At 43.9% G+C, this 25,959-nt stretch overlaps 1 protein-coding gene across 3 annotated transcripts in view; it reads right to left on the reverse strand.

Annotated features, from left to right (window-relative positions):
• The window catches only part of LOC138961582 (cubilin-like), a 233,462-nt gene that overhangs the window by 12,358 nt on the left and 195,145 nt on the right, over nt 1–25,959 (reverse strand). For 2 of the 3 annotated variants that reach the window (XM_070333242.1, XM_070333243.1), the window contains exons 6-15: nt 24,060–24,282; nt 19,884–20,134; nt 18,701–18,739; nt 10,304–10,487; nt 9,199–9,410; nt 8,190–8,406; nt 3,965–4,173; nt 2,792–2,965; nt 849–972; nt 461–531 (exon numbers count right to left, since the gene is read on the reverse strand). In XM_070333242.1, coding sequence (XP_070189343.1) covers nt 461–531; nt 849–972; nt 2,792–2,965; nt 3,965–4,173; nt 8,190–8,406; nt 9,199–9,410; nt 10,304–10,487; nt 18,701–18,739; nt 19,884–20,134; nt 24,060–24,282 — 1,704 coding nt within the window. The remainder of the gene's footprint in view (nt 1–460; nt 532–848; nt 973–2,791; nt 2,966–3,964; nt 4,174–8,189; nt 8,407–9,198; nt 9,411–10,303; nt 10,488–18,700; nt 18,740–19,883; nt 20,135–24,059; nt 24,283–25,959) is intronic. The other variant, XM_070333244.1, reaches the window with a different exon arrangement.

Below are 25,959 nucleotides of genomic sequence, written 5' to 3' on the forward strand. Positions count from 1 at the left end.
TTATCTGTAACGGTAACACGAGACAGTTATAATACTGCAAGCAGTTCTCTGTAACGGTAACACGAGACAGTTATAATACTGCAAGCAGTTCTCTGTAACGGTAACATGGAACAGTTATAACACTGCACGCAGCTATCTGTAACGGTAACATGGAACAGTTATGATACTGCAGTCCTGGCTGATGCAGTACTTGTTGACTGCACACTGGAACTGGGACATTTGAGCAGACAAAAGAATATTTGAAAATATCTTGTTGTCTAAACTCATTCCTGACTTATTGTTGCGTATTGTATAGCAGTTGTCCTGAAAGTAGATAGTTGGCAAACTTCTCAAACACACCACACTAAAACTTGATAAGATTACTAAAGCATCATACATCACACAGACACAGACACATACACAGACACAGACACATACACAGACACACACGCACAGATACACACACACACGATATTCTTACCAGGGGCAAGAATTTCTGTCCAGGAGATAGCGAAACCCCGAGCACCCAAAGAGGCAGGGGACGTGATAAATCTGAAAAAAACATGCACAGTGCAAATCAACAATGGATTCAGTGGCAAGCGCTTTTCACAAGAATCTGAAGGCCAGACTTGAAGATCACATTGTCAGACAGTCTCTGAGACAGGCAAACAGACAGACAAACACAGGCACACACAGAGAGGAACACACTGTCAGTCACACACACACGCACTCACACACAAACACGCACACATGCACACACTCATACATACACCCACCCACATAATCGTACACACACACACACACACACACACACACACACACACACACACACACACACACACACACACACACACACGCCCACAACACACCTGAGTGTAAGAGAGTTCCGGGCGGAGGTGAAAGCGATGCGTTCAGTGTACTTGCCGCACAGTGACGCCATGGGTCGCAAGGCGTTACGATCATCGTACACCTTCAACACCGCGTGCTGGCAGTCTGGACAAAAAGCATCTTGTCATTACAATTAACATATAGCTATCTCAGTGCAGATTTAGTCACGTGGAAGTGACGTCACATCATCGTACACCTTTAACACGGCATTGCCGACACAGCGCCTCTCCCTTAAAGGCACTTAAAAAGGCAGTGCACGCTAAAGAACGCAAGCAGAAGTGATGTCACATTTTGATACTGAACGATGAATGCACATTTTGAGATTCAGTTTAAAATCAAGATATTACCAAACTTGGCACCAGCGAAAAAAACCTCTCGCTAAACTCGCGGTCGAACCAACGGAGTGGTTTATGCACCGGGCGCGTCGTATGCCGGCTTACAAGCGCCAAAACCACATCATTGAAATTTTCACGTGAAAATGACAATTATGTGGTAAAAGTGACTAGTTTTCACGTGAAAATGGTAACCCAAGCTTTTGACACTGGTAGGCCGTCATACCGTTGCCCTGTTTTGCCAGATTTTGACGTCAATCAAACTTTGCTGCTGTCATGGAATTAAACGCTTGATTGTCACAATACGTATCTTGGGTATAAATAAACACAATGAATGCTCTGACAAGGGGAACAACCGCTGTAAACTGCCCTTTGAATTTGCAGCAAGATGATTGCCTCCCCTGGAGAACATTTTGATAGTGTGGATGTTATGTTAGCGAGATTTAAGAAACAGCACGTTTCGTTTTGCAGCTCGTTTCGTTTGGTGAATGAGTCACCCCGCGAAACGGAACGTGTAACGAGACGGCATAGGCCGCAGACAAGATTTAGATGTATTCACGTTTTGTTTCGGAATGAAAGGCCGGGCATGGCAGGATATGATCCGCTGACTGGGCATGGCATAATTTCAACTCCACGAGTCAATAAAGGATTGACATACTCGCATTGCACGCACAAGAGCTTCACATTTTTCAATTCATGCACCTGATCACATACGAAGCCAGAATAAAAATTCGATGCGATGACCTACTTCTGCTTCGCCATTTGCTTTCTCACCATGAAGTTGGATAAATGTACCAGGATCAGCACCCTTCAAAATATTTCAGTTCACAACAGTTGTCTACCTCCAATGAACACATTCTCAGCGCTGAAAGACTGTGAAAGGGTTGATGAATCTAGCAATGCATAAAATGGCCAACAAATAAAACTGTTAGTGTGCAAAAATACTCACAAAAGTTGACGAAATATTGTTCGTTTTTTGGGGGTGGAAAACGTGACTGCGTTTTGACGTTCCACGTTCCGTTTCAGTTGACCTTCACCTTTCCAGCGAGAGACCCCCGAAATAATGACGTTTACCACAACTTCAAAACGAAACTTCCCAACGTTTCGTTTCTTAAATCTCCGTATTGTCATACTTTGTACGTAATGATTATCTTTATTTTTTTATTTTTTTAAATTTTTTTTGTTGTGCAAATTCTTCCGACGGTCAAGGAATCAACTGTGGGTCATGATGACCGTGCCTTCAGGCGATATCTAGAAGCAAGAAGAAGCACAGCTTGGCCGGGTGAGACCCCCCTGCAGGAGAAGCTGTTTGGCGACCTGGTGGCCCAAAAGAAGACGGCGGCTACAGGAGAAGATGTCTAGAAGAAGCGAACGCGAAGAAGAAGAAGACTTAAATAATGAGCAGAACATACCTGCGCAGAGTCAGCGGCACAGACGACGCACTGCCTATCATTGATGCTGCGATAGGGATTATGACGTGTACTTGGCCTGTTTTCTTTTCATGCCACGTGTAGCGGGCTGAGATAATCTGCAGTGCGTCGTCTGTGCCGCTGACTTTGCGCAGGTATAATCTACCCCTAAGCTGTACTCACTGGTCGCAGATCCCTCCATGTTGAGGTCAGTGAACTCCATGAGGATCTTGTGGGTCGGCTGGCTGGCATGAACTGTCCACTCACAGGCGGTGAGCGGCGAGTACTTGTGGGGGTACTGGGGGCTAGAGATCTTTCCTCCCGACCCTGGGGATTGGATGTCGTGCCGGTCACACCCTGTTCAGATCAACAAGCCTTCAACATACCTATTTCTTTCTTTAAGTATTGAGTGATTGATTGAGTTCATGTCCCTAACAGGAACAATTCCTGTGAGGACGTTAAGGTATCGCTTGTATTGATTTGTCGATTGATTGTTTGATTATTTTTTTATTTTACAAGATATAAATATAGTATATGAATCAGTTGTTGTTTGTTATTTTAAGATTGTGAAATAAGACATCTGTGTTTGTAAGCCCTAATATCTCAGAAGAAAAGCTGATTCCCCGCCTCCACTGACTCCGCCTTTTGTGAGTGTATGTGTGTGTGTGTGTGTGTGTGTGTGTGTGTGTGTGTGTTTTATTTGGTGTTTAACGTCGTTTTCAACCACGAAGGTTATATCGCGACGGGAAAAGGGGGGAGATGGGTTAGGGGAAAGGGGGGGGGGGTGATGGGATAGAGCCACTTGTTAAGTGTTTGTTGTTCACAAAAGCACTAATCAAAAAGTGTGTGTGTGTGTTTGTGCGCGCGTGTGTGTGTTTGTATGTGTGTGTGTGTGTGTGTGTGTGTGTGTGTGTGTGTGTGTGTGTGTGTGTGTGTGTGTGTGTGCGTGTGTGCGTTTTACTATCTTAGTGTCAGTTTATCTGAATGCTATCCTGCGAAATCATGAAAGCGATAATACTATGTTAGTGTGTGTGTGTGTGTGTGTGTGTGTGAGTGTGTGTGTGTGTGTGTGTGTGTTTGTGCGCGCGTGTGTGTGTGTTTGTTTTTGAGTGCGCGCGTGTGTGTGTGTGTGTGTGTGTGTATGTGTGTGTGCGCGTGTGTGTGTGTGTGTGTGTGCGAAACATCTTAACATAATTCTCAACAGCTGTGTGCGTGCGTGCGTGCGTGCGTGCGTGTGTGCGCATACATGTGTGCGTGCGTACGTACGAGGCGTGTACACGCGAAAGCATCTACGTTTGCCCTATACCCATGCAACCCCAACACAAAAAATCAACATCTGAAACGAAAAAGACTCACGCTTGGACAGCTCTGGGAGCGTGACAAACTTGAAGGAGGCCTTGAAGCCCACGTTGCTGTCCTTGTCGTTGGAGAAGAAGACGACCTTGACGACGTTGCGCGTGGCGTAGGGCCCGGGCAGGAAGTCTTTGTCGCAGTACCTCTCCGTCATGGTGTAGTTGTTGGACCGGTACTCCTCGTAGATCGCCACGTAGTCAGACCCCCGGCAGCTGTCACATACATTTCTAGTGCAAATAGTTCAGTTTGGACGTCGTTGGTGTAACTTGATTCTTTGCAATTTTGATGCTTTTGACTAAATAAATCATTCTTTCAACTACGATTGACAATACATGATTTAACAATGTTTTAACCGCCGGCAGCTGTCACATACATTGCAAGTGCACATCGTTCAGTGTCGACGTCGTCATGGAATGTCGGCGTAACTCGATTCTTGGCAATGTTGATACTTTAGACTAAGTACATCATTCTCCCTGAGCAATATTCTTTCAAATACGATGGACAATACATGATTTAACACTGTTTCCTCTTTCTATCCATACCAGGTGCATATATAAACACTATTTCATTAAACAAGATAACAATAAAAAATGTACTCACCAGAAAACAGCAACATGAATACATAAACACGAACTATTTCATAATACAAATAACACGTGTTGACCTTCTCCTGGAAAGCTGTCTGGAACGAGTTACGCCAAAATTCCATGACGACGTCGGTTTACTTTTGTTGTTGGCAATAAAACAACGTGCACTACCTGCCTTTCAGCCAGACTTTATATTTACTTTACACTGTCCCTCATGTCTTTTCTTCTTCTTCTTCGTTCATGGGCTTAGACTCCCACGTTCACTCATGTTTTTAGCACGAGTGGATTTGTACGTGTATGACCGTTTTTATCCCGCCATTCAGGCCAAACGCCGATTTCGGGGGAGGCATGCTGGGTATTTTCGTGTTTCTATAACCCACCGAACTCTGACATGGATTACAGGATCTTTTCCGTGCGCACTTGGTCTTGTGCTTGCGTGTACACACAAAGGGGGTTAAGTCACTAGCAGGTCTGCACATAAGTTGACCTGGGAGATCGGAAAAATCTCCACTCTTAACCCACTAGGCGGCAGCGACCGGTATTCGAACTCACGACCTCCCGATTAGGAGGCCGACGTCTTACCACCACGCCACGGCGCCCGTCCCTCATGTGAAACACACAACGGAAGGGGCGCAACCACCATCCACCCCACTTCACATTTTCCGGGCACGATAGCATTTCTCTCCCTTACACAGCGATGCTGCTCCAGTAGCCAAGGTCCAATCCCTTGGCTAGAGTAACCTAACTGTGGTACATAACATACGACATCACGTTGTTGTTGTCGTTGTTGTTGTTGGTAGTTTTTAACGTCGCTTCAAACGACAACACAGTCACATCTGAGGACGACGGTACATATACAACCACGTAAGCTATCAGTCTCTCTCTCTCGCCATCTCTCGAAATTTGTGTTTCGATTTTGACATAGTGAGATGTGTCGCTTCAAACGGCAACACAGTCACATCTGTGGACGACGGTACAGATACAACAACGTAAGCTATCTCTCTCTCGCCATCTCTGGAAATTTGTGTTTCGAGTTTGACATATTGAGATGTTTGTTGATCATGGACAGAGTAATTGACACAACAGACACACCCAAGAAGACACAGCTTCACACAGACACGGTTAACGAGGCAAGTACAGCAATGCACACATGCAGACACAGGAGACTAACACGCTCCAAAACGGATACAGAGAGACACCGACAGAGCTGTCTGTCTGTTTGTTTGTCTCTCTCTCTCCCTCCCCCCCCCCCTCTCTCTCTCTCTCTCTCTCTCTCTCTCCCTCCTCTCGAGTCTCTGCCCCCTCTCTCTCTCTCCCCCCTCTCTCTCTCCCTCTCTCTCTCTCCCCCTCCTCTCTCTCAGAGACTAACACACAGGGCACCCACAGACGCATACAGACGGATACAGAGAGACACAGACACAGACACTCTGTCTGTCTGTCTGTCTGTCTGTTTGTTTGTTTCTGTCTGTCTGTCTGTCTCTGTCTCTCTGAGCGCTTGTGTTTAAAAGCATGCACACTTGCTTATCTTTGACCCTCGTTCATGAGATCTTGCATTGTCTTCTCCTGTCTGTGTCTCGTGGTGCACGTCCACCCACTCATTCTCCTGTCTGTCTGTGTCTGTGTGTTAGTGGTGCACATCCACTCACTCATTCTCCCGTCTGTCTGTGTCTGTGTGTTAGTGGTGCACATCCACTCACTCATTCTCCTATCTGTCTGTGTCTGTGTGTTAGTGGTGCACATCCACTCACTCATTCTCCCGTCTGTCTGTGTCTGTGTGTTAGTGGTGCACATCCACTCACTCATTCTCCTATCTGTCTGTGTCTGTGTGTTAGTGGTGCACGTCCACTCACTCATTCTCCTGTCTGTCTCTGTCTGTGTGTTAGTGGTGCACGTCCACTCACTCATTCTCCTGTCTGTCTCTGTCTGTGTGTTAGTGGTGCACATCCACTCACTCATTCTCCTGTCTGTCTGTGTCTATGTGTTAGTGGTGCACATCCACTCACTCATTCTCCTGTCTGTCTGTGTCTATGTGTTAGTGGTGCACATCCACTCAGTCATTCTCCTGTCTGTCTGTGTCTGTGTGATAGTGGTGCACGTCCACTCACTCATTCTCCTGTCTGTCTGTGTCTGTGTGTTAGTGGTGCACATCCACTCAGTCATTCTCCTGTCTGTCTGTGTCTGTGTGTTAGTGGTGCACATCCACTCACTCATTCTCCTGTCTGTCTGTGTCTGTGTGTTAGTGGTGCACATCCACTCACTCATTCTCCTGTCTGTCTGTGTCTGTGTGTTTGTGGTGCACATCCACTCACTCATTCTCCTGTCTGTCTGTGTCTGTGTGTCTAGTGGTGCACGTCCACTCACTCATTCTCCTGTGTGTCTGTGTGTGTAGTGGTGCACGTCCACTCACTCATTCTCCTGTCTGTCTGTGTCTGTGTGTGTAGTGGTGCACATCCACTCACTCATTCTCCTGTCTGTCTGTGTCTGTGTGTCTAGTGGTGCACGTCCACTCACTCATTCTCCTGTCTGTCTGTGTCTGTGTGTCTAGTGGTGCACATCCACTCACTCATTGTCCTGTCTGTCTGTGTCTGTGTGTTAGTGGTGCACATCCACTCACTCATTCTCCTGTCTGTCTGTGTCTGTGTGTCTAGTGGTGCACATCCACTCACTCATTCTCCTGTCTGTCTGTGTCTGTGTGTGTAGTGGTGCACGTCCACTCACTCATTCTCCTGTCTGTCTGTGTCTGTGTGTTAGTGGTGCACATCCACTCACTCATTCTCCTGTCTGTCTGTGTCTGTGTGTCTAGTGGTGCACATCCACTCACTCATTCTCCTGTCTGTCTGTGTCTGTGTGTGTAGTGGTGCACGTCCACTCACTCATTCTCCTGTCTGTCTGTGTCTGTGTGTTAGTGGTGCACATCCACTCACTCATTCTCCTGTCTGTCTGTGTCTGTGTGTAGTGGTGCACATCCACTCACTCATTCTCCTGTCTGTCTGTGTCTGTGTGTCTAGTGGTGCACATCCACTCACTCATTCTCCTGTCTGCCTGTGTCTGTGTGTTTGTGGTGCACATCCACTCACTCATTCTCCTGTGTGTCTGTGTGTGTAGTGGTGCACATCCACTCACTCATTCTCCTGTGTGTCTGTGTGTTAGTGGTGCACATCCACTCACTCATTCTCCTGTCTGTCTGTGTCTGTGTGTAGTGGTGCACATCCACTCACTCATTCTCCTGTCTGTCTGTGTCTGTGTGTCTAGTGGTGCACATCCACTCACTCATTCTCCTGTCTGCCTGTGTCTGTGTGTTTGTGGTGCACATCCACTCACTCATTCTCCTGTCTGTCTGTGTCTGTGTGTCTAGTGGTGCACATCCACTCACTCATTCTCCTGTCTGTCTGTGTCTGTGTGTCTAGTGGTGCACATCCACTCACTCATTCTCCTGTCTGTCTGTGTCTGTGTGTTAGTGGTGCACATCCACTCACTCATTCTCCTGTCTGTCTGTGTCTGTGTCTGTGTGTCTAGTGGTGCACATCCACTCACTCATTCTCCTGTCTGTCTGTGTCTGTGTGTCTAGTGGTGCACATCCACTCACTCATTCTCCTGTCTGTCTGTCTGTCTCTGTGTGTTTGTGGTGCACATCCACTCACTTAGGGTCCCTGACTTGTGTCTCGGGGAACATGAGGACGTCGAAGTTGATGATGAGGACCTCCTCCGCCAGGGGGCGCAAGATGTACTCGCACTGCGTCTTGTCCGGGTACTTGGCCGGGTAGCGTGGAGAGTTAAATGTACCCGACTTCGTCAGCTTGCTCTCGTAGTGAAACAGACACTTGCCTTCCGTTATGGAGTTCCCCGGTATGGCGTAGTCTGTTGAAACATGAAGTGGCGGCAAAGTTAGAATTACCAGACACGTTAACGACAGCAACGTCAGTGTTAAGCCACGAGCACCATGCGACAGACACGCACACAGACATACAGACAGGCAGGCAGACAGACACGACAGACAGGACAAATTGGACAGACAGGTTGATAGATTGGCAGACAGACAGACAGACAGGCTGATAGAATGGCAAACAGACAGACAGACAGACATGACAAATTGGACAGACAGGCTGATAGACTGGCAAACAGACAGACAGACAGACAGACAGACAGACAGACAGGCAGACATGACAAATTGGACATACAGGCTGCTAGACTAGCAAACATACAGACAGACAGACAGACAGACAGGCAGACATGACAAATTGGACAGACAGGCTGATGGACTGGCAAATAGACGGACAGACAGACAGCCAGACACACTGGCAGACAGACAGGCAGGAAGACAAGAGACCGTTCTTCGATAAAATAGTACCGCGCGACAAATCTAACCATCAGAAAGAGCGGCGTCCGTGTTAAGCTTGAGCATCTTCCAATAGATAGAAATCCAGAAAGAGAGAAATACAGAGAGACAGACAGAGAAACAGACAGACAGACAGACAGAGAGACAGAGAGAAAGACAAGCAGATGAATGGACGGACAGACAGACAGACAGACAGACAGAGAGAAAGACAAGCAGGTGAATGGACGGACGGACAGACGGACAGACAGACACAGACAGACAGACACAGACACAGACACACAGACACAGACACAGACACACACATACATACACACCTGTGATAAATTTGTACTTGGCGACAAACTTTCCTCCTTTAACAGCAGCGTTAGTGTTGAGCGCGAGTACCATGCGAGGACCCTTACTGAAGAGGGTGGGGGGCCGGAGGTTGCCACAGAACTTCTCCTTCACCTCCCCCCGCCCCAGGAGGGTGTCCTCCTGCTGTCCGATGTACCCGATTGCGCAGCTTTTCAATAGAGAGTGGTGAGCACTTAGACACAAATAATCACTAAGTGTTACAAACAAGCACATTGTGTATAGCGATATCTAAACATTAAATCAATCGCTCGACCTGAACATCAACAAGTCACGTAAAGCGAAATTACTACATTTAGTCAACCCGTTGAATTCACACAATAACATTAACGCACTGCTTTTCTTTTTCCTCGAAACTTGACTAAATGTTAAGATGAACTAAAATGTCTTCATTAAGACTGATCGAGTCCATCAAAACATTTAGTCAATCTTTAGGCCTAAAAATCAAAACTGAGCTATAATGTCTTCACTGAGACTGAGTCCTGGCTGACCCAAACCCGTCGAGCGAGACACCGGTGTCTTGGTATCATGCACACCGGGGACCTACTTTGCATAAAATAGCTTGTCATTGTTTTTGAGCGTAATATCAAATTTGGATTAGGAAAAAAATAAAGAATCCAAGTGAAACCACTTTTGTGTCTAGACTACACTGACCACTATACAGAAATGCAACCCGATAGTCCGGACTTAGTTGTCGTTGAGACCTGTGAGAAGGGCAGGTTGTGTACCCAGGCCGCAATTGTTACGGTATTCATCTGCGGGACAGATGCTGATTGTCGCATCTTGTGGTTAAGCCACAACTGAATCTCACGGTTGCCACATTGTTACAGTACGCCATGATTCACACAATCTGACCATGACACGCGGCATTGGGTTATGTGTGTATTGATGTGTACTTGTAATTGTCTATAAATGTACTAAGAGTGTGTTTTTATGTGAGGTTATTTTGTACACGAGCCAAAAGAAAAATGTCTGTTTGCTGCATTCAGATAATAAAGTTTTATTGAATTGAACTGAATTGAATTGAATCTAAGCCAGGTAGATTCTCGCTGGCGGTCGTATACTCACTAGGGCATGTTGCCCGGGATGTTGAAGTCTGTGAAGTCGACCTTGACCTTCTCGAGGTTCTGGCGGTCCATGAGGCCGTCAAGGTAGTAGTGACACAGCATCCCCTGCTGGAAGTTGGCCGGGTAACCAGGGGAGGTAATCGTACCCTGGGACTCCTTCTGGCTCAGAATCCGCTGGTCGCACTCTGGTCAGCGTCAGACAAACCAGTGTCCCATTGTAATTCGTACCACCTTGCTTAAAATTGTCAAGTTTATCTGACATTCTCAAGTATATAATTATGTAATTAATTGTCTAGTTAATCTGAAAATCTCAAGAATTTCTAAAATTATAAGTTTATAGGCCTCTAACAATGTTCCCGTCAAATGTATTATGTAGGAAAAACACAGATTGTCCAGGCTATTACATGGGACAGCACAGAATGTCCAGGCTATTACATGAGACAAGAATGTCCAGGCTATTACATGGGACAAGACAGAATATCCAGGCTATTACATGGGACAAGAATGTCCAGGCTATTACTTGGGACAAGAATGTCCAGGCTATTACATGGGACAAGAATGTCCAGGCTATTACATGATACAACACAGATTGTCCAGGCTATTACATGGGACAAGAATGTCCAGGCTATTACATGGGACAACACAGAATGTCCAGGCTATTACATGGGACAAGAATGTCCAGGCTATTACATGGGACAACACAGAATGTCCAGGCTATTACAAGGGACAACACAGAATGTCCAGGCTATTACATGGGACTATAAGAATATCCAGGCTATTACATGGGACGACACAGAATGTCCAGGCTATTACATTGGACAAGAATGTCCAGGCTATTACATGGGACAAGAATGTCCAGGCTATTACATGGGACAACACAGAATGTCCAGGCTATTACATTGGACAAGAATGTCCAGGCTATTACATGGGACAACACAGAATGTCCAGGCTATTACATGGGACAACACAGAATGTCCAGGCTATTACATGGGACAAGAATGTCCAGGCTATTACATGGGACGACACAGAATGTCCAGGCTATTACATGGGACTACACAGAATTCCCAGGCTATTACATGGGACAACACAGAATGTCCAGGCTATTACATTGGACAAGAATGTCCAGGCTATTACATAGGACAAGAATGTCCAGGCTATTACACAGGACAAGAATGTCCAGGCTATTACATGGGATTACAAGACTGTCCAGGCTATTACATGGGACAAGATTGTCCAGGCTATTACATGGGACAAGAATGTCCAGGCTATTACATGGGACTATAAGAATATCCAGGCTATTACATGGGACGACACAGAATGTCCAGGCTATTTACATGGGACAATAATGTCCAGGCTATTAAATGGGACTACACAGAATTCCCAGGCTATTACATGGGACAAGAATGTCCAGGCTATTACATAGGACAAGAATGTCCAGGCTATTACATAGGACAAGAATGTCCAGGCTATTACACAGGACAAGAATGTCCAGGCTATTACATGGGATTACAAGACTGTCCAGGCTATTACATGGGACAAGATTGTCCAGGCTATTACATGGGACAAGAATGTCCAGGCTATTACATGGGACTATAAGAATATCCAGGCTATTACATGGGACGACACAGAATGTCCAGGCTATTTACATGGGACAAGAATGTCCAGGCTATTACATGGGACTACACAGAATTCCCAGGCTATTACATGGGACTACACAGAATTCCCAGGCTATTACATGGGACAAGAATGTCCAGGCTATTACACGGGACAAGAATGTCCAGGCTATTACATGGGACAAGAATGTCCAGGCTATTACATGGGACAAGAATGTCCAGGCTATTACATGGGACAACACAGAATGTCCAGGCTATTACATGGGACAACAAGAATGTCCAGGCTATTACATGGGACGACACAGAATGTCCAGGCTATTACATGGGACGACACAGAATGTCCAGGCTATTACAAGGGACAAGAATGTCCAGGCTATTACATGGGACAACACAGAATGTCCAGGCTATTACATGGGACAACACAGAATGTCCAGGCTATTACATGGGACAACACAGAATGTCCAGGCTATTACATGTGACAAGAATGTCCAGGCTATTACATGGGACAACACAGAATGTCCAGGCTATTACATGGGACAAGAATGTCCAGGCTATTACATGGGACAACACAGAATGTCCAGGCTATTACATGGGACAACAAGAATGTCCAGGTTATTACATGGAACAACACAGAATGTCCAGGCTATTACATGGGACAACACAGAATGTCCAGGCTATTACATGGGACAAGAATGTCCAGGCTATTACATGGGACGACACAGAATGTCCAGGCTATTACATGGGACAAGAATGTCCAGGCTATTACATGGGACAAGAATGTCCAGGCTATTACATGGGACAACACAGATTGTCCAGGCTATTACATGGGACAAGAATTTACAGGCTATTACATGGGACTATAAGAATGTCCAGGCTATTACATAGGACAAGAATGTCCAGGCTATTACATGGGACAAGAATGTCCAGTCTATTACATTGGACAAGAATGTCCAGGCTATTACATGGGACAACACAGAATGTCCAGGCTATTACATTGGACAAGAATGTCCAGGCTATTACATGGGACAAGAATGTCCAGGCTATTACATGGGACAAGAATGTCCAGGCTATTACATGGGACAAGAATGTCCAGGCTATTACATGGGACAACACAGATTGTCCAGGCTATTACATGGGACAGGAATGTACAGGCTATTACATGGGACAACACAGAATGTCCAGGCTATTACATGGGACTATAAAAATGTCCAGGCTATTACATTGGACAAGAATGTCCAGGCTATTACATGGGACAAGAATGTCCAGGCTATTACATGGTACAAGAATGTCCAGGCTATTACATGGGACAAGAATGTCCAGGCAATTACATGGGACAACACAGAATGTCCAGGCTATTACATGGGACAACACAGAATGTCCAGGCTATTACATGGGACAAGAATTTCCAGGCTTTTACATGGGACTATAAGAATGTCCAGGCTATTACATGGGACTATAAAAATGTCCAGGCTATTACATGGGACAAGAATGTCCAGGCTATTACATGGCCCGACAAGAATGTCCAGGCTATTACATTGGACAAGAATGTCCAGGCTATTACATGGGACAAGAATGTCCAGGCTATTACATGGGACGACACAGAATGTCCAGGCTATTACATGGGACAAGAATGTCCATGTTATTACATGGAACAACACAGAATGTCCAGGCTATTACATGGGACAAGAATGTCCAGGTTATTACATGGGACAAGAATGTCCAGGCTATTACATGGGACACAAATGTCCAGGCTATTACATGGGACAAGAATGTCCATGTTATTACATGGAACAACACAGAATGTCCAGGCTATTACATGGGACAACACAGAATGTCCAGGCTATTACATGGGACAAGAATGTCCAGAAATGGGACAACACAGAATGTCCAGGCTATTACATGGGACAAGAATGTCCAGGCTATTACATGGGACGACACAGAATGTCCAGGCTATTACATGGGACAAGAATGTCCAGGTTATTACATGGAACAACACAGAATGTCCAGGCTATTACATGTGACAAGAATGTCCAAGCTATTACATGGGACAAGAATGTCCAGGCTATTACATGGGACAACACAGAATGTCCAGGCAATTACATTGGACAAGAATGTCCAGGCTATTACATGGGACACAAATGTCCAGGCTATTACATGGGACAAGAATGTCCAGGCTATTACATGGGATTACAAGACTGTCCAGGCTATTACATGGGACAAGATTGTCCAGGCTATTACATGGGACAAGAATGTCCAGGCTATTACATGGCCCGACAAGAATGTCCAGGCTATTACATGGGACAAGATTGTCCAGGCTATTACATGGAACAAGAATGTCCAGGCTATTACATGGCCCGACAAGAATGTCCAGGCTATTACATTGGACAAGAATGTCCAGGCTATTACATGGGACAAGAATGTCCAGGCTATTACATGGGACGACACAGAATGTCCAGGCTATTACATGGGACAAGAATGTCCATGTTATTACATGGAACAACACAGAATGTCCAGGCTATTACATGGGACAACACAGAATGTCCAGGCTATTACATGGGACAACACAGAATGTCCAGGCTATTACATGGGACAACACAGAATGTCCAGGCTATTACATGGGACAACACAGAATGTCCAGAAATGGGACGACACAGAATGTCCAGGCTATTACATGGGACAAGAATGTCCAGGCTATTACATGGGACGACACAGAATGTCCAGGCTATTACATGGGACAAGAATGTCCAGGTTATTACATGGAACAACACAGAATGTCCAGGCTATTACATGTGACAAGAATGTCCAAGCTATTACATGGGACAAGAATGTCCAGTCTATTACATGGGACAACACAGAATGTCCAGGCAATTACATTTGACAAGAATGTCCAGGCTATTACATGGGACACAAATGTCCAGGCTATTACATGGGACAAGAATGTCCAGGCTATTACATGGGACTATAAGAATGTCCAGGCTATTACATGGGACAAGATTGTCCAGGCTATTACATGGAACAAGAATGTCCAGCCTATTACATGGGACGACACAGAATGTCCAGGCTATTACATGGGACACAAATGTCCAGGCTATTACATGGGACAAGAATGTCCAGGCTATTACATGGCCCGACAAGAATGTCCAGGCAATTACATTGGACAAGAATGTCCAGGCTATTACATGGGACAAGAATGTCCAGTCTATTACATTGGACAAGAATGTCCAGGCTATTACATGGGACGACACAGAATGTCCAGGCTATTACATGGGACACAAATGTCCAGGCTATTACATGGGACAAGAATGTCCAGGCTATTACATGGGACGACACAGAATGTCCAGGCTATTACATGGAACAACACAGAATGTCCAGGCTATTACATGGGACAACACAGAATGTCCAGGCTATTACATGGGACAAGAATGTCCAGGTTATTACATGGGACGACACAGAATGTCCAGGCTATTACATGGGACAACAAGAATGTCCAGGCTATTACATGGGACGACAAGAATGTCCAGGCTATTACATGGGACAACACAGAATGTCCAGTCTATTACATGGGACAAGAATATCCAGGCTATTACATGGGACAACACAGAATGTCCAGGCTATTACATGGGACAACACAGAATGTCCAGGCTATTACATGGGACAAGAATGTCCAGGCTATTACATGGGACAAGAATGTCCAGGCTATTACATGGGACAACACAGAATGTCCAGGCTATTACATGGGACAAGAATGTCCAGGCTATTACATGGGACAACACAGAATGTCCAGGCTATTACATGGGACAACACAGAATGTCCAGGCTATTACATGGGACAACACAGAATGTCCAGGCTATTACATGGGACAAGAATGTCCAGGCTATTACATGGGACAAGAATGTCCAGGCTATTACATGGGACAACACAGAATGTCCAGGCTATTACATGGGACAAGAATGTCCAGGCTATTACATGGGACAAGAATGTCCAGGCTATTACATGGGACAACACAGAATGTCCAGGCTATTACATGGGACAAGAATGTCCAGGCTATTACATGGGACAACACAGAATGTCCAGGCTATTACATGGGACAAGAATGTCCAGACTATTACATGGGACAAGAATGTCCAGGCTATTACATGGGACAACACAGAATGTCCAGGCTATTACATGGGACAAGAATGTCCAGGCTATTACATGGGACAAGAATGTCCAGGCTATTACATGGGACAACACAGAATGTCCAGGCTATTACATGGGACAACACAGAATGTCCAGGCTATTACATGGGACAAGAATGTCCAGGCTATTACATGGGACAACACAGAATGTCCAGGCTATTACATGGGACAAGAATGTCCAGGCTATTACATGGGACAAGAATGTCCAGGCTATTACATGGGACAAGAATGTCCAGGCTATTACATGGGACAAGAATGTCCAGGCTATTACATGGACAAGAATGTCCAAGCTATTACATGGGACAAGAATGTCCAGGCTATTACAAGGGACAACACAGAATGTCCAGGCTATTACATGGGACAAGAATGTCCAGGCTATTACATGTGACAAGAATGTCCAGGCTATTACATGGGACAACACAGAATGTCCAGGCTATTACATGGGACTATAAGAATGTCCAGGCTATTACATGGGACTATAAAAATGTCCAGGCTATTACATGTGACAAGAATGTCCAGGCTATTACATGGGACAAGAATGTCCAGGCTATTACATTGGACAAGAATGTCCAGGCTATTACATGGGACAAGAATGTCCAGGCTATTACATGGGACAACACAGAATGTCCAAGCTATTACATGGGACAACACAGAATGTCTAGGCTATTAACATGGGATGACACAGAATGTCCAGGCTATTACATGGGACAACAAGAATGTCCAGGCTATTACATGGGACGACACAGAATGTCCAGGCTATTACATTTGACAAGAATGTCCAGGCTATTACATGGGACACAAATGTCCAGGCTATTACATGGGACAAGAATGTCCAGGCTATTACATGGGACGACACAGAATGTCCAGGCTATTACATGGGACGACACAGAATGTCCAGGCTATTACAAGGGACAAGAATGTCCAGGCTATTACATGGGACAAGAATGTCCAGGCTATTACATGGGACAAGAATGTCCAGGCTATTACATGGGACAACACAGAATGTCCAGGCTATTACATGGGACAACACAGAATGTCCAGGCTATTACATGGGACAACACAGAATGTCCAGGCTATTACATGGGACAAGAATGTCCAGGCTATTACATGGGACAAGAATGTCCAGGCTATTACATGGGACAACACAGAATGTCCAGGCTATTACATGGGACAAGATTGTCCAGGCTATTACATGGGACGACACAGAATGTCCAGGCTATTACATGGGACAACACAGAATGTCCAGGCTATTACATGGGATTACAAGACTGTCCAGGCTATTACATGGGACAAGATTGTCCAGGCTATTACATGGGACAACACAGAATGTCCAAGCTATTACATGGGACAAGAATGTCCAGGCTATTACATGGGACGACACAGAATGTCCAGGCTATTACATGGAACAACACAGAATGTCCAGGCTATTACATGGGACAACACAGAATGTCCAGGCTATTACATGGGACAAGAATGTCCAGGTTATTACATGGGACGACACAGAATGTCCAGGCTATTACATGGGACGACAAGAATGTCCAGGCTATTACATGGGACAACACAGAATGTCCAGTCTATTACATGGGACAAGAATGTCCAGGTTATTACATGTGACAAGAATGTCCAGGCTATTACATGGGACAAGACAGAATGTCCAGGCAATTACATTGGACAAGAATGTCCAGGCTATTACATGGGACACAAATGTCCAGGCTATTACATGGGACAAGAATGTCCAGGCTATTACATGGGACGACACAGAATGTCCAGGCTATTACATGGGACAAGATTGTCCAGGCTATTACATGGGACAAGAATGTCCAGGCTATTACATTGGACAACACAGAATGTCCAGCCTATTACATGGGACGACACAGAATGTCCAGCCTATTACATGGGACGACACAGAATGTCCAGGCTATTACATGGGACACAAATGTCCAGGCAATTACATGGGACAAGAATGTCCAGGCTATTACATGGGACGACACAGAATGTCCAGGCTATTACATGGGACAAGAATGTTCAGGCTATTACATGGGACAACACAGAATCTCCAGGCTATTACATGAGACAAGAATATCCAGGCTATTACATGGGACAAGAATGTCCAGGCTATTACATAGGACAAGAATGTCCGGGCTATAACATGGGACAACACAGAATGTCCAGGCTATTACATGGGACAAGAATGTCCAGGCTATTACATGGGACAACACAAAATGTCCAGGCTATTACATGGGACAAGAATGTCCGGGCTATAACATGGGACAACACAGAATGTCCAGGCTATTACATGGGACAAGAATGTCCAGGCTATTACACGGGACAAGAATGTCCAGGCTATTACATGGGACAACACAGAAGAGATGGAATGTACAGCTATTGAAAGGCTCATTTCAGTGTTTTAACAACGCAGAATTTACGTACAGTTCGCACGGTTCTACAACCAAGAAGGTTTTAAAATAGAAGTTTTTATATTTAAAGGTCCATTACCACAACACGGTTTAATTGAACCACAGAGACTTAAGCAACAAAGACATTACAATGAAAAATGAGGGGGCAGAGATCCACCAAGAAAAGCCATAGGAATCACCAGCCACTTACCTGTTCCTAAAACATGCGTCGCTTCGCCAGTGATAAATCCTGCAAAAGCAACAGGATATTCACATAATTGAAGTTGGTTTAAACAAGGTTATATTCAATTGAACATAATACAATAATAAAACGAGAAATAACACTAAACAGGGACACGAACTCAAGCGAACGCTTAAATTACGTGCCCTACGCAGTTGGATAATATTATATAAAGTTGGTGTTAGTTAGCAACAAAATATTCACGCACAGGAGCTTACAGTTAGTAGTTAGGTGCATGTGTAGTCTGGCGTGTATTCATCTTTGGACTAAAGTAACCGATTTGAAACAATTCACAGGAAACAGAAATCTCTTTACCTGAATAAAGAAACACACATTTCGTAATCTATATATATATACGACTTGTGTGTGTGTGTGTGTGTGTGTGTGTGTGTGTGTGTGTGTGTGTGTGTGTGTGTGTGTGTCCGCGATGCACTCCCAAGGTTCTCGATGGATCTGTTTCAAATTTGGTGGCCATATTCTGGTACACCCCGGACACAACCTGCTCGATGAGATATTTCAACACGTGCTCTCAGCGCGCAGCGCTGAACCGATTTTGGTTTTTCTCTGGATCCATTCCCAGTAACTCTTCCTTATCTTCTCCAGTGTTTTCAGCGTTTATCTCCCTTCCTTCGTGTGGCGTCAATCCATATTCCCGTTTCTATTTTTAGAAGGTCACTGTCGACAACGCTCAATCCATATTCCCGTTATACTATTTTTACTCTTCTCCAGTGTTTTGCGCGTTTATCTCCCTTCCTTAAGCCGTACCCGGCGAAGCGGGTATTCATCTAGTCTGTTCTATATGAGTCTAGAACAATCGCACCACTTTGTGTTTGTTAAAAAAAACCAAAAAAACAACAACAAAAACGGCACTATTAAAATTTAAATGACATATACGATCTTATTTTTAGTACATGTATAAACGTACCATACTTTCAAAATAACCACAACAAAATATCACCACATTGGTGCAAAATCTGGACAAATTGCTACCACTGAGTCTCAGTCAAACAAACCACAGAGAAAACGAGAAGAAACAAAACCTCTAAACACTGAATGAAACGTGATGTTCGCAAATTAAATGACGCTCCATATATTCAAAATAGCCAAAATGAAATGATCACTCGTAACATTTATCTGAATGCAAAGCACTGACCTAAACTGACGAACTCATCGCTGAACTCGTAGGTGATGTTGAATCCTTTGCGATCAAAGCTGAAGTCTGCCTCCTGCTCAATAAGCGGCTTGCCGAACTCTATGCGACCTTGACCCGTCCTGAACTCGAAGAAGAGCGCCTCTCTCGTGGAGAAGAGGACAGTGGATGCGTTGTAGCGACCGCAGAACGTCCCGATCACTGGAGACTTGATCGTGTGACCGTCGTAAATCTTCACGTAGTCAAATGGACAGCTGCAACACACAGCAAAGTCTGTTTGCTTCTTTGTAATTATTGCTTGTGTGTGTGTGTGTGTGTGTGTGTGTGTGTGTGTGTGTGTGTGTGTGTGTGTGTGTGTGTGTGTCACGGTTTGGTGACATTGATTGGGGAAGAAACACTCTGTGGGGTGCCTTTCCGAAATTGTGATGCAAAGCGCCTGTGCTTATCGCAACGGGATGATTTTGTGCTGACAGGGTTTGGCACGAGAAATTCGTTTTACCTCCACGACTGTGGTGCGAGGTGTAGTTATTGTGTACAGGATTTCCACGTGCAGGATTTTGCTGTCTGGACAAAGTCAGCTAAAACTGCGCTATACTTTTGACGATAGCGATTGGTCGCTGGAGTCATGTGATGTTTTTGACGAGCTTTGGGGGAGAAATTGAAACGCCCCATTTGGCACATGCTTCGATAAGAGAAGGTCGTTTCTTGTCCAAGAGTTGATGGTATTCAACACGTCGCGATATTGTTTATGTCAACGTGCCTGCTCTGCATGTCCAGGAGGGCTCTTGGAACAACGAAGAAGTGACCGCCTTTTCGCTGCAAGATATTTTTTTGACGACGACGTCGTCAGGTGTTACTTGACTGGGTGTTGGAGGATTTCAAGCAGAAGAAAACTCAGTACAAAGGTTGTGGCTACAAATTCGCCGACGGACGATAAGCCATACACAGAAGCGGGTTCGCTTGAGGAGAGCTACACATTCATAGGCTGTTGAGGTAATAAATCGTTATTAAACGCTGTTGACGAGTCAATGTTTGTGGAATGAAATACTCTCTGTTGTTCTTTCCAGGATAGCGCATAATATGCTCTTTGTGACGCTAAAAGTATAATCTGTATATGGTTTTTGCAGATATGGAGAGAAGGAGGGAAAATGGCTGATTTGTTGTTTTAAAAGTTCGTTTGTGCAGGCCACGTGCTCTATGAAAATTAATATGTAAAGGTGACATGTTTAAAGGTGGAGTGTGAAGGGTTGAGTAGAATGTTTAGTGCACCGATGCTTTTAGTTGCAGCTGCTGTAACCGGAACATCATCTGCTGTAACCGGAACATCATCTCCTGTTTCTGTATCCGGAACATCTGTATTCTGGAACGTCTGTATCTGGAGCTTCTGGTGTACTGTTGCTGTTGCGGTTGCTGTTGCTGGTTGTACCTACTCTACTTATTACCATTTCTGGTAATTTACGGGGAGGACCTTCAGCGGCTGAGTGAGGCGCCTGATATCTCCACTATTCCCTGCTTCGTTCTACCTGGCACTTTTGTCAGCTACTTTCTTTACGTCTTTGACGTAAAACAACGTTTGAAGTGAAGTATTGAGGGAGGTGGCGAGTTCGTATATAAACAGGCGTCTGAAACTTATACTTTTGTTGATTCTATCTTTTTTGTGTGACTGCGAGAGTGGATCGTGGTGTGGATAGTCAGTTAGCAGTAACTGACCGTTCATAATCATCTTCTGTGATCTATGAAACGTGACAGTGTGTGTGAGTGTGTGTGTGTGTGTGTGTGTGTGTGTGTGTGTGTGTGTGTGTGTGTGTGTGTGTGTGTGTGTGTGTGTGTGTGTGTGTTTAAAGAGCTTGCACAGTTGCTTGGTATTTCGTGCAATACCGGTCTCTGTTTTAATGAATGTATAGCATTGTTTTACTGTTTGCCTCTTTGTTGTTTTCTCTCTAGTGTTTTTTCTGTATTTTATTTTTTATAACAAACGTCTCTTCACGAGCACTGTAAAAGAAAACACAAAACATCGGTAGCACACACAACATCTATCTACACAAAATTTGTATTTCAACCTTTTCTAGTCATTTATCTTCCCATCTTAAAAGATGTCGTGTGATTAAACGAATTTACATTTACTAGAACAGTAAAGTCCTTCCTGTACATCTTGCTTTTAGTTCGTTTTTGGTTTTGGCGCCATTTTTAGTCGCTCACACATTTTTTTGAAAATCACATGAGATATATTGTTCTAAACTTGGATAAACATATTCATTCGAGCACACGCTAGTAAAACTTCGTTGTCTATTACACGATCATACATGCAATTATCAAATGTAGTTGCTTTTCTACCTCATTTTATATACTTATGTAAATCATACTTTCTCAATCAAAGCCTTAACACCCAAAGCACAACTTTTACACACGGACACACGTACTAGCACCACAAGCACAATGCATTTAACAACATCTAACTAAAACCAATTGTCATTTGTGTTAACCGCACCCAAGTACCGTACTAGAACCAAAAGAAAATACACCTTATGATCCACAAAATTACTATATGTACTACTCTAAAACACCAAGTTTATGGACAAAAAATAAAAATGAAAATAAAAACCGTGGAATGAATACGACCAAACAGATACAATGCCTACACAGCCATAGAAGCCAAGTGCGGGGGGTGGTTTAGAAAAAAATGGCAACAAAACTACTTGATTCCATTTGTTTGACTGTGTGACGTCATCTTACACAAACTGCTATGACGAAAGGGGGGAGCAAAGTAGTTGATACTTCACATTACAAGACTTTTTCAGCACCACGACACTCAACATAAAGCTGAACATCAAAATGTCCGGAATTCGAGTCTAACTTCTTAAACATGTGAAAGTGTCCCTCTATTAACAAGTAAAGCAACATAACCGACATTATTTACACCCAAAAGACATTTTCCTTTACGAACATCACGTCTCCATGGTATTTAATCTTTTTTTACTTTTTTTTACAAAGGATTTCAGCCACGAACAATACAGCTATCAATACCAAGAACATTACACAAGACGTGACATGAAAAATGGACATGAAAAATGGACATGAAACATTTATAAAGTAATATACTTACTGTTGCCTTACCACAAAGCCTGAAATTACTTTGGGAACTATCAGATCGTGATTACATTTCAAGTGAGACAAGAGATTAGTGAAGCTGATACTGGTAGTTGCTGTGACAACTAGCTAGCAAGTGGAGAAGCAAAGACTCTCCGACCACGCCACACACCTAGAAGCTAGAGTACGCAGAGAGCCAGAGTACGTGGGGTGGAAATAAAGTCATTACTATCAGAGTACGTGGGGTGAAACAAAGTTGTTAATATGTGTACGCGGGCTATTAAAACGCTAAGATGCTGTGTACACGTACGGCTTAATATCCGCTTTTTCTACGAAATATTTCATTATGTGTTATAAAAACACTTCAGAATAAAACCTTAAACTTCTGATTCTGCTGAAAATTCCACAAGAGGTGAGTGAAACTAGGAATAAAGTGTGACATTGCATGATGTGTGAATCGCCACTTCCACAATCGTACTGAAACTTGATCAAACTCATATCCCTGATAGGAACACGCTTCACTTTACTTGCAAATTTGCGTTCGCTTGTTCGTTACTTAGGCAACCATCGCTGATGTAACATAAGCTTCATTAACATTGTCCATACTGCTTTCGTCATACAGTTTTGTCTACCTTTATGTAATATATTTACTTGAAACAATAATTTCAATATAGTGAACATTCTTATAGTGTGAAACTTAACCTACAATATTAGTGAATGCGCTGAACATTGTCCATACTGCTTTCGTCATAATTTTTGTCTACTTTTATGCAAAATATTTGTTTGAAAATTTAACTTCAGTGAACATTCTTAGAGTGAAACATAACCTACAATAATAGTGAATGCGCTGCATGATCTTTTTCATACGCTCAGCTAACTGTACTTCGCCTACTGCCCACTGAATAGCTTTGTATTCTTTAAAGTCAACTACCCAGTGTACACAGCACCTTCCAAGCCAGAAGCGGTCAAGTTGACGACTTTGTGGACACAACAGAAGAAGAGATTATGCACGGCAGAGAACAAAGGCAGGCCTGGTTATGAGTTGAAGCCAATGTGCAAACCACGAGGCAGGCTGAATGCCCTCATACTCACTATTCCCCGCCATGAAACAAGATAAACTCTTCGAATCGTATTCGTATCCTCTGGCCCAGCTTGCCTTCCAGTTTGTAATAACAGTACAGATTGTCCGGGTACATGCCGGGGTAGGTGGGGGATACGATGTACCCGGCCACCTGCACCTCACTTCGTACGGTGTAGCCACATATCCGTGGCGGGGCTTCCGTGCCGATTTGGTACACGGCTGAAACAGAAAGTACTGCAGATACTTTGGGTTATCAATCTGCTTCTACCCCTGTTGTTCGTACAGATTGATAGGGGGAGAGAGAGAGGGGGATGGGGAAGAGAGAGAGAGAGAGAGAGAGAGAGAGAGAGAGAGAGAGAGAGAGAGAGAGAGAGAGAGAGAGAGAGAGAGAGAGAGAGAGAGAGAGAGAGAGAAAGAGCGAGAGGGAGAGCGAGAGCAAGAGAGAGAGAAAGAGAGAGAGAGAGAGAGCGAGAGAGAGAGAGAAAGAGAGAGAGAGAGAGAGAGAGAGAGAGAGAGAGAGAGAGAGAGAGAGAGAGAGAGAGAGAGAGATTATAGCAGAAAACCATGCCCTATCGTATAATTTGACGATTTCCAATTACTCTCACTCAGAAAAGAAACCCAGCAGAAATACTAAAACATATGATAAAAGAACAGAATCGTGATTCAACATCTCTGCCATCTCATTAAAACAATTTAGAGAGAAGAAGAAAAGAAAGAGATTCATCCATGCCCAACACAGTAACACATCTCATTTAGGCACAGGCTACAATAACAGAAATACAAGCAACACAAAACAAAGACGCATGGAACAAAAGAGTATACTGCTTCAAACACAGTTAAAAGATATGTTCAATTTCAGTCTGATCGATTTGTTGTAGCCTATTCTTGGTCTCATTCATGCTTGATCGAATCAAGTTTGTCTTCAGTAAAACATTTTGGAATTTTTTCCAGTCGTAGAAATGGGGATAATAATATATCTTAAAGCTGCAATTAAAACAATCAAATAAAGTTTGTCTTCAGTAAAACAATTTCGAGTTTTTTGCCAGTCGTAGAAATGGGGATAATAATATATCTTAAAGCTGCAATTTAAACATATTAAATGAATTAAGTGTGTGTTTGTGTGTGTGTGTGAGTGTGTGTGTGTGTGTGTGTGTGTGTGTGTGTGTGTGTGTGTGTGAGTATGTGTCGGGGTGAGTGTATTTGTGTGTGTGTGTGTGTGTGTGTGTGTGTGTGTGTGTGTGTGTGTGTCGGGGTGAGTGTGTGTGTGTGTGTGTGTGTGTGTGTGTGTGTGTGTGTGAGTGTGTGTGTGTGTGTGTGTGTATGTGTGTGTGTGTGTGTGTGTGTGTGTGTGTGTGTGTGTGTGCGCCTGCGCGTGTGACGGAACAACTATACCAGAAGTAGAATGCCATAAACATTTAATTCAATCATACTATTAAACTGTATCAACAACCTGAAAGAAAAACACAATGCGTGTGTTTGATGACCGGCGAAAGTAAACCCTTGAGCAAACGATTTACTTTCACTAAAACGACCAGTTTTTAAAAGTAATCCAATGCAAAATGGTTACGTTTGAGCACTATAACAAAACAGTAATACTCACCTTCTGTGTATTTACAACAAAATTTAACCTAACTTGTTAATTAATCAGGTAAACGCATGTCTAAAATTAAAACAACTGCAGCAGAAACGTATGCAGCTGTCAGAATGAAATTCAAATAAAGGTTTCAAACACTCAAAGAAATTCATGAGGGGCTGCCCAGTGCATTTTATACAAATGTAAAATAAGTTCGAATTCATAACAAGTGAAAATCATACATAAATTAAAAGTAAAAACACCACAATCAAATTATGTTTAGCAGTATAATAGAACTGAATATTGCTATTTCATATGTTACGTGGATTTCCATTGGT

The sequence above is a fragment of the Littorina saxatilis genome, linkage group LG3, assembly GCF_037325665.1.
Source record: "Littorina saxatilis isolate snail1 linkage group LG3, US_GU_Lsax_2.0, whole genome shotgun sequence".
NCBI lineage: Eukaryota > Metazoa > Mollusca > Gastropoda > Littorinimorpha > Littorinidae > Littorina > Littorina saxatilis.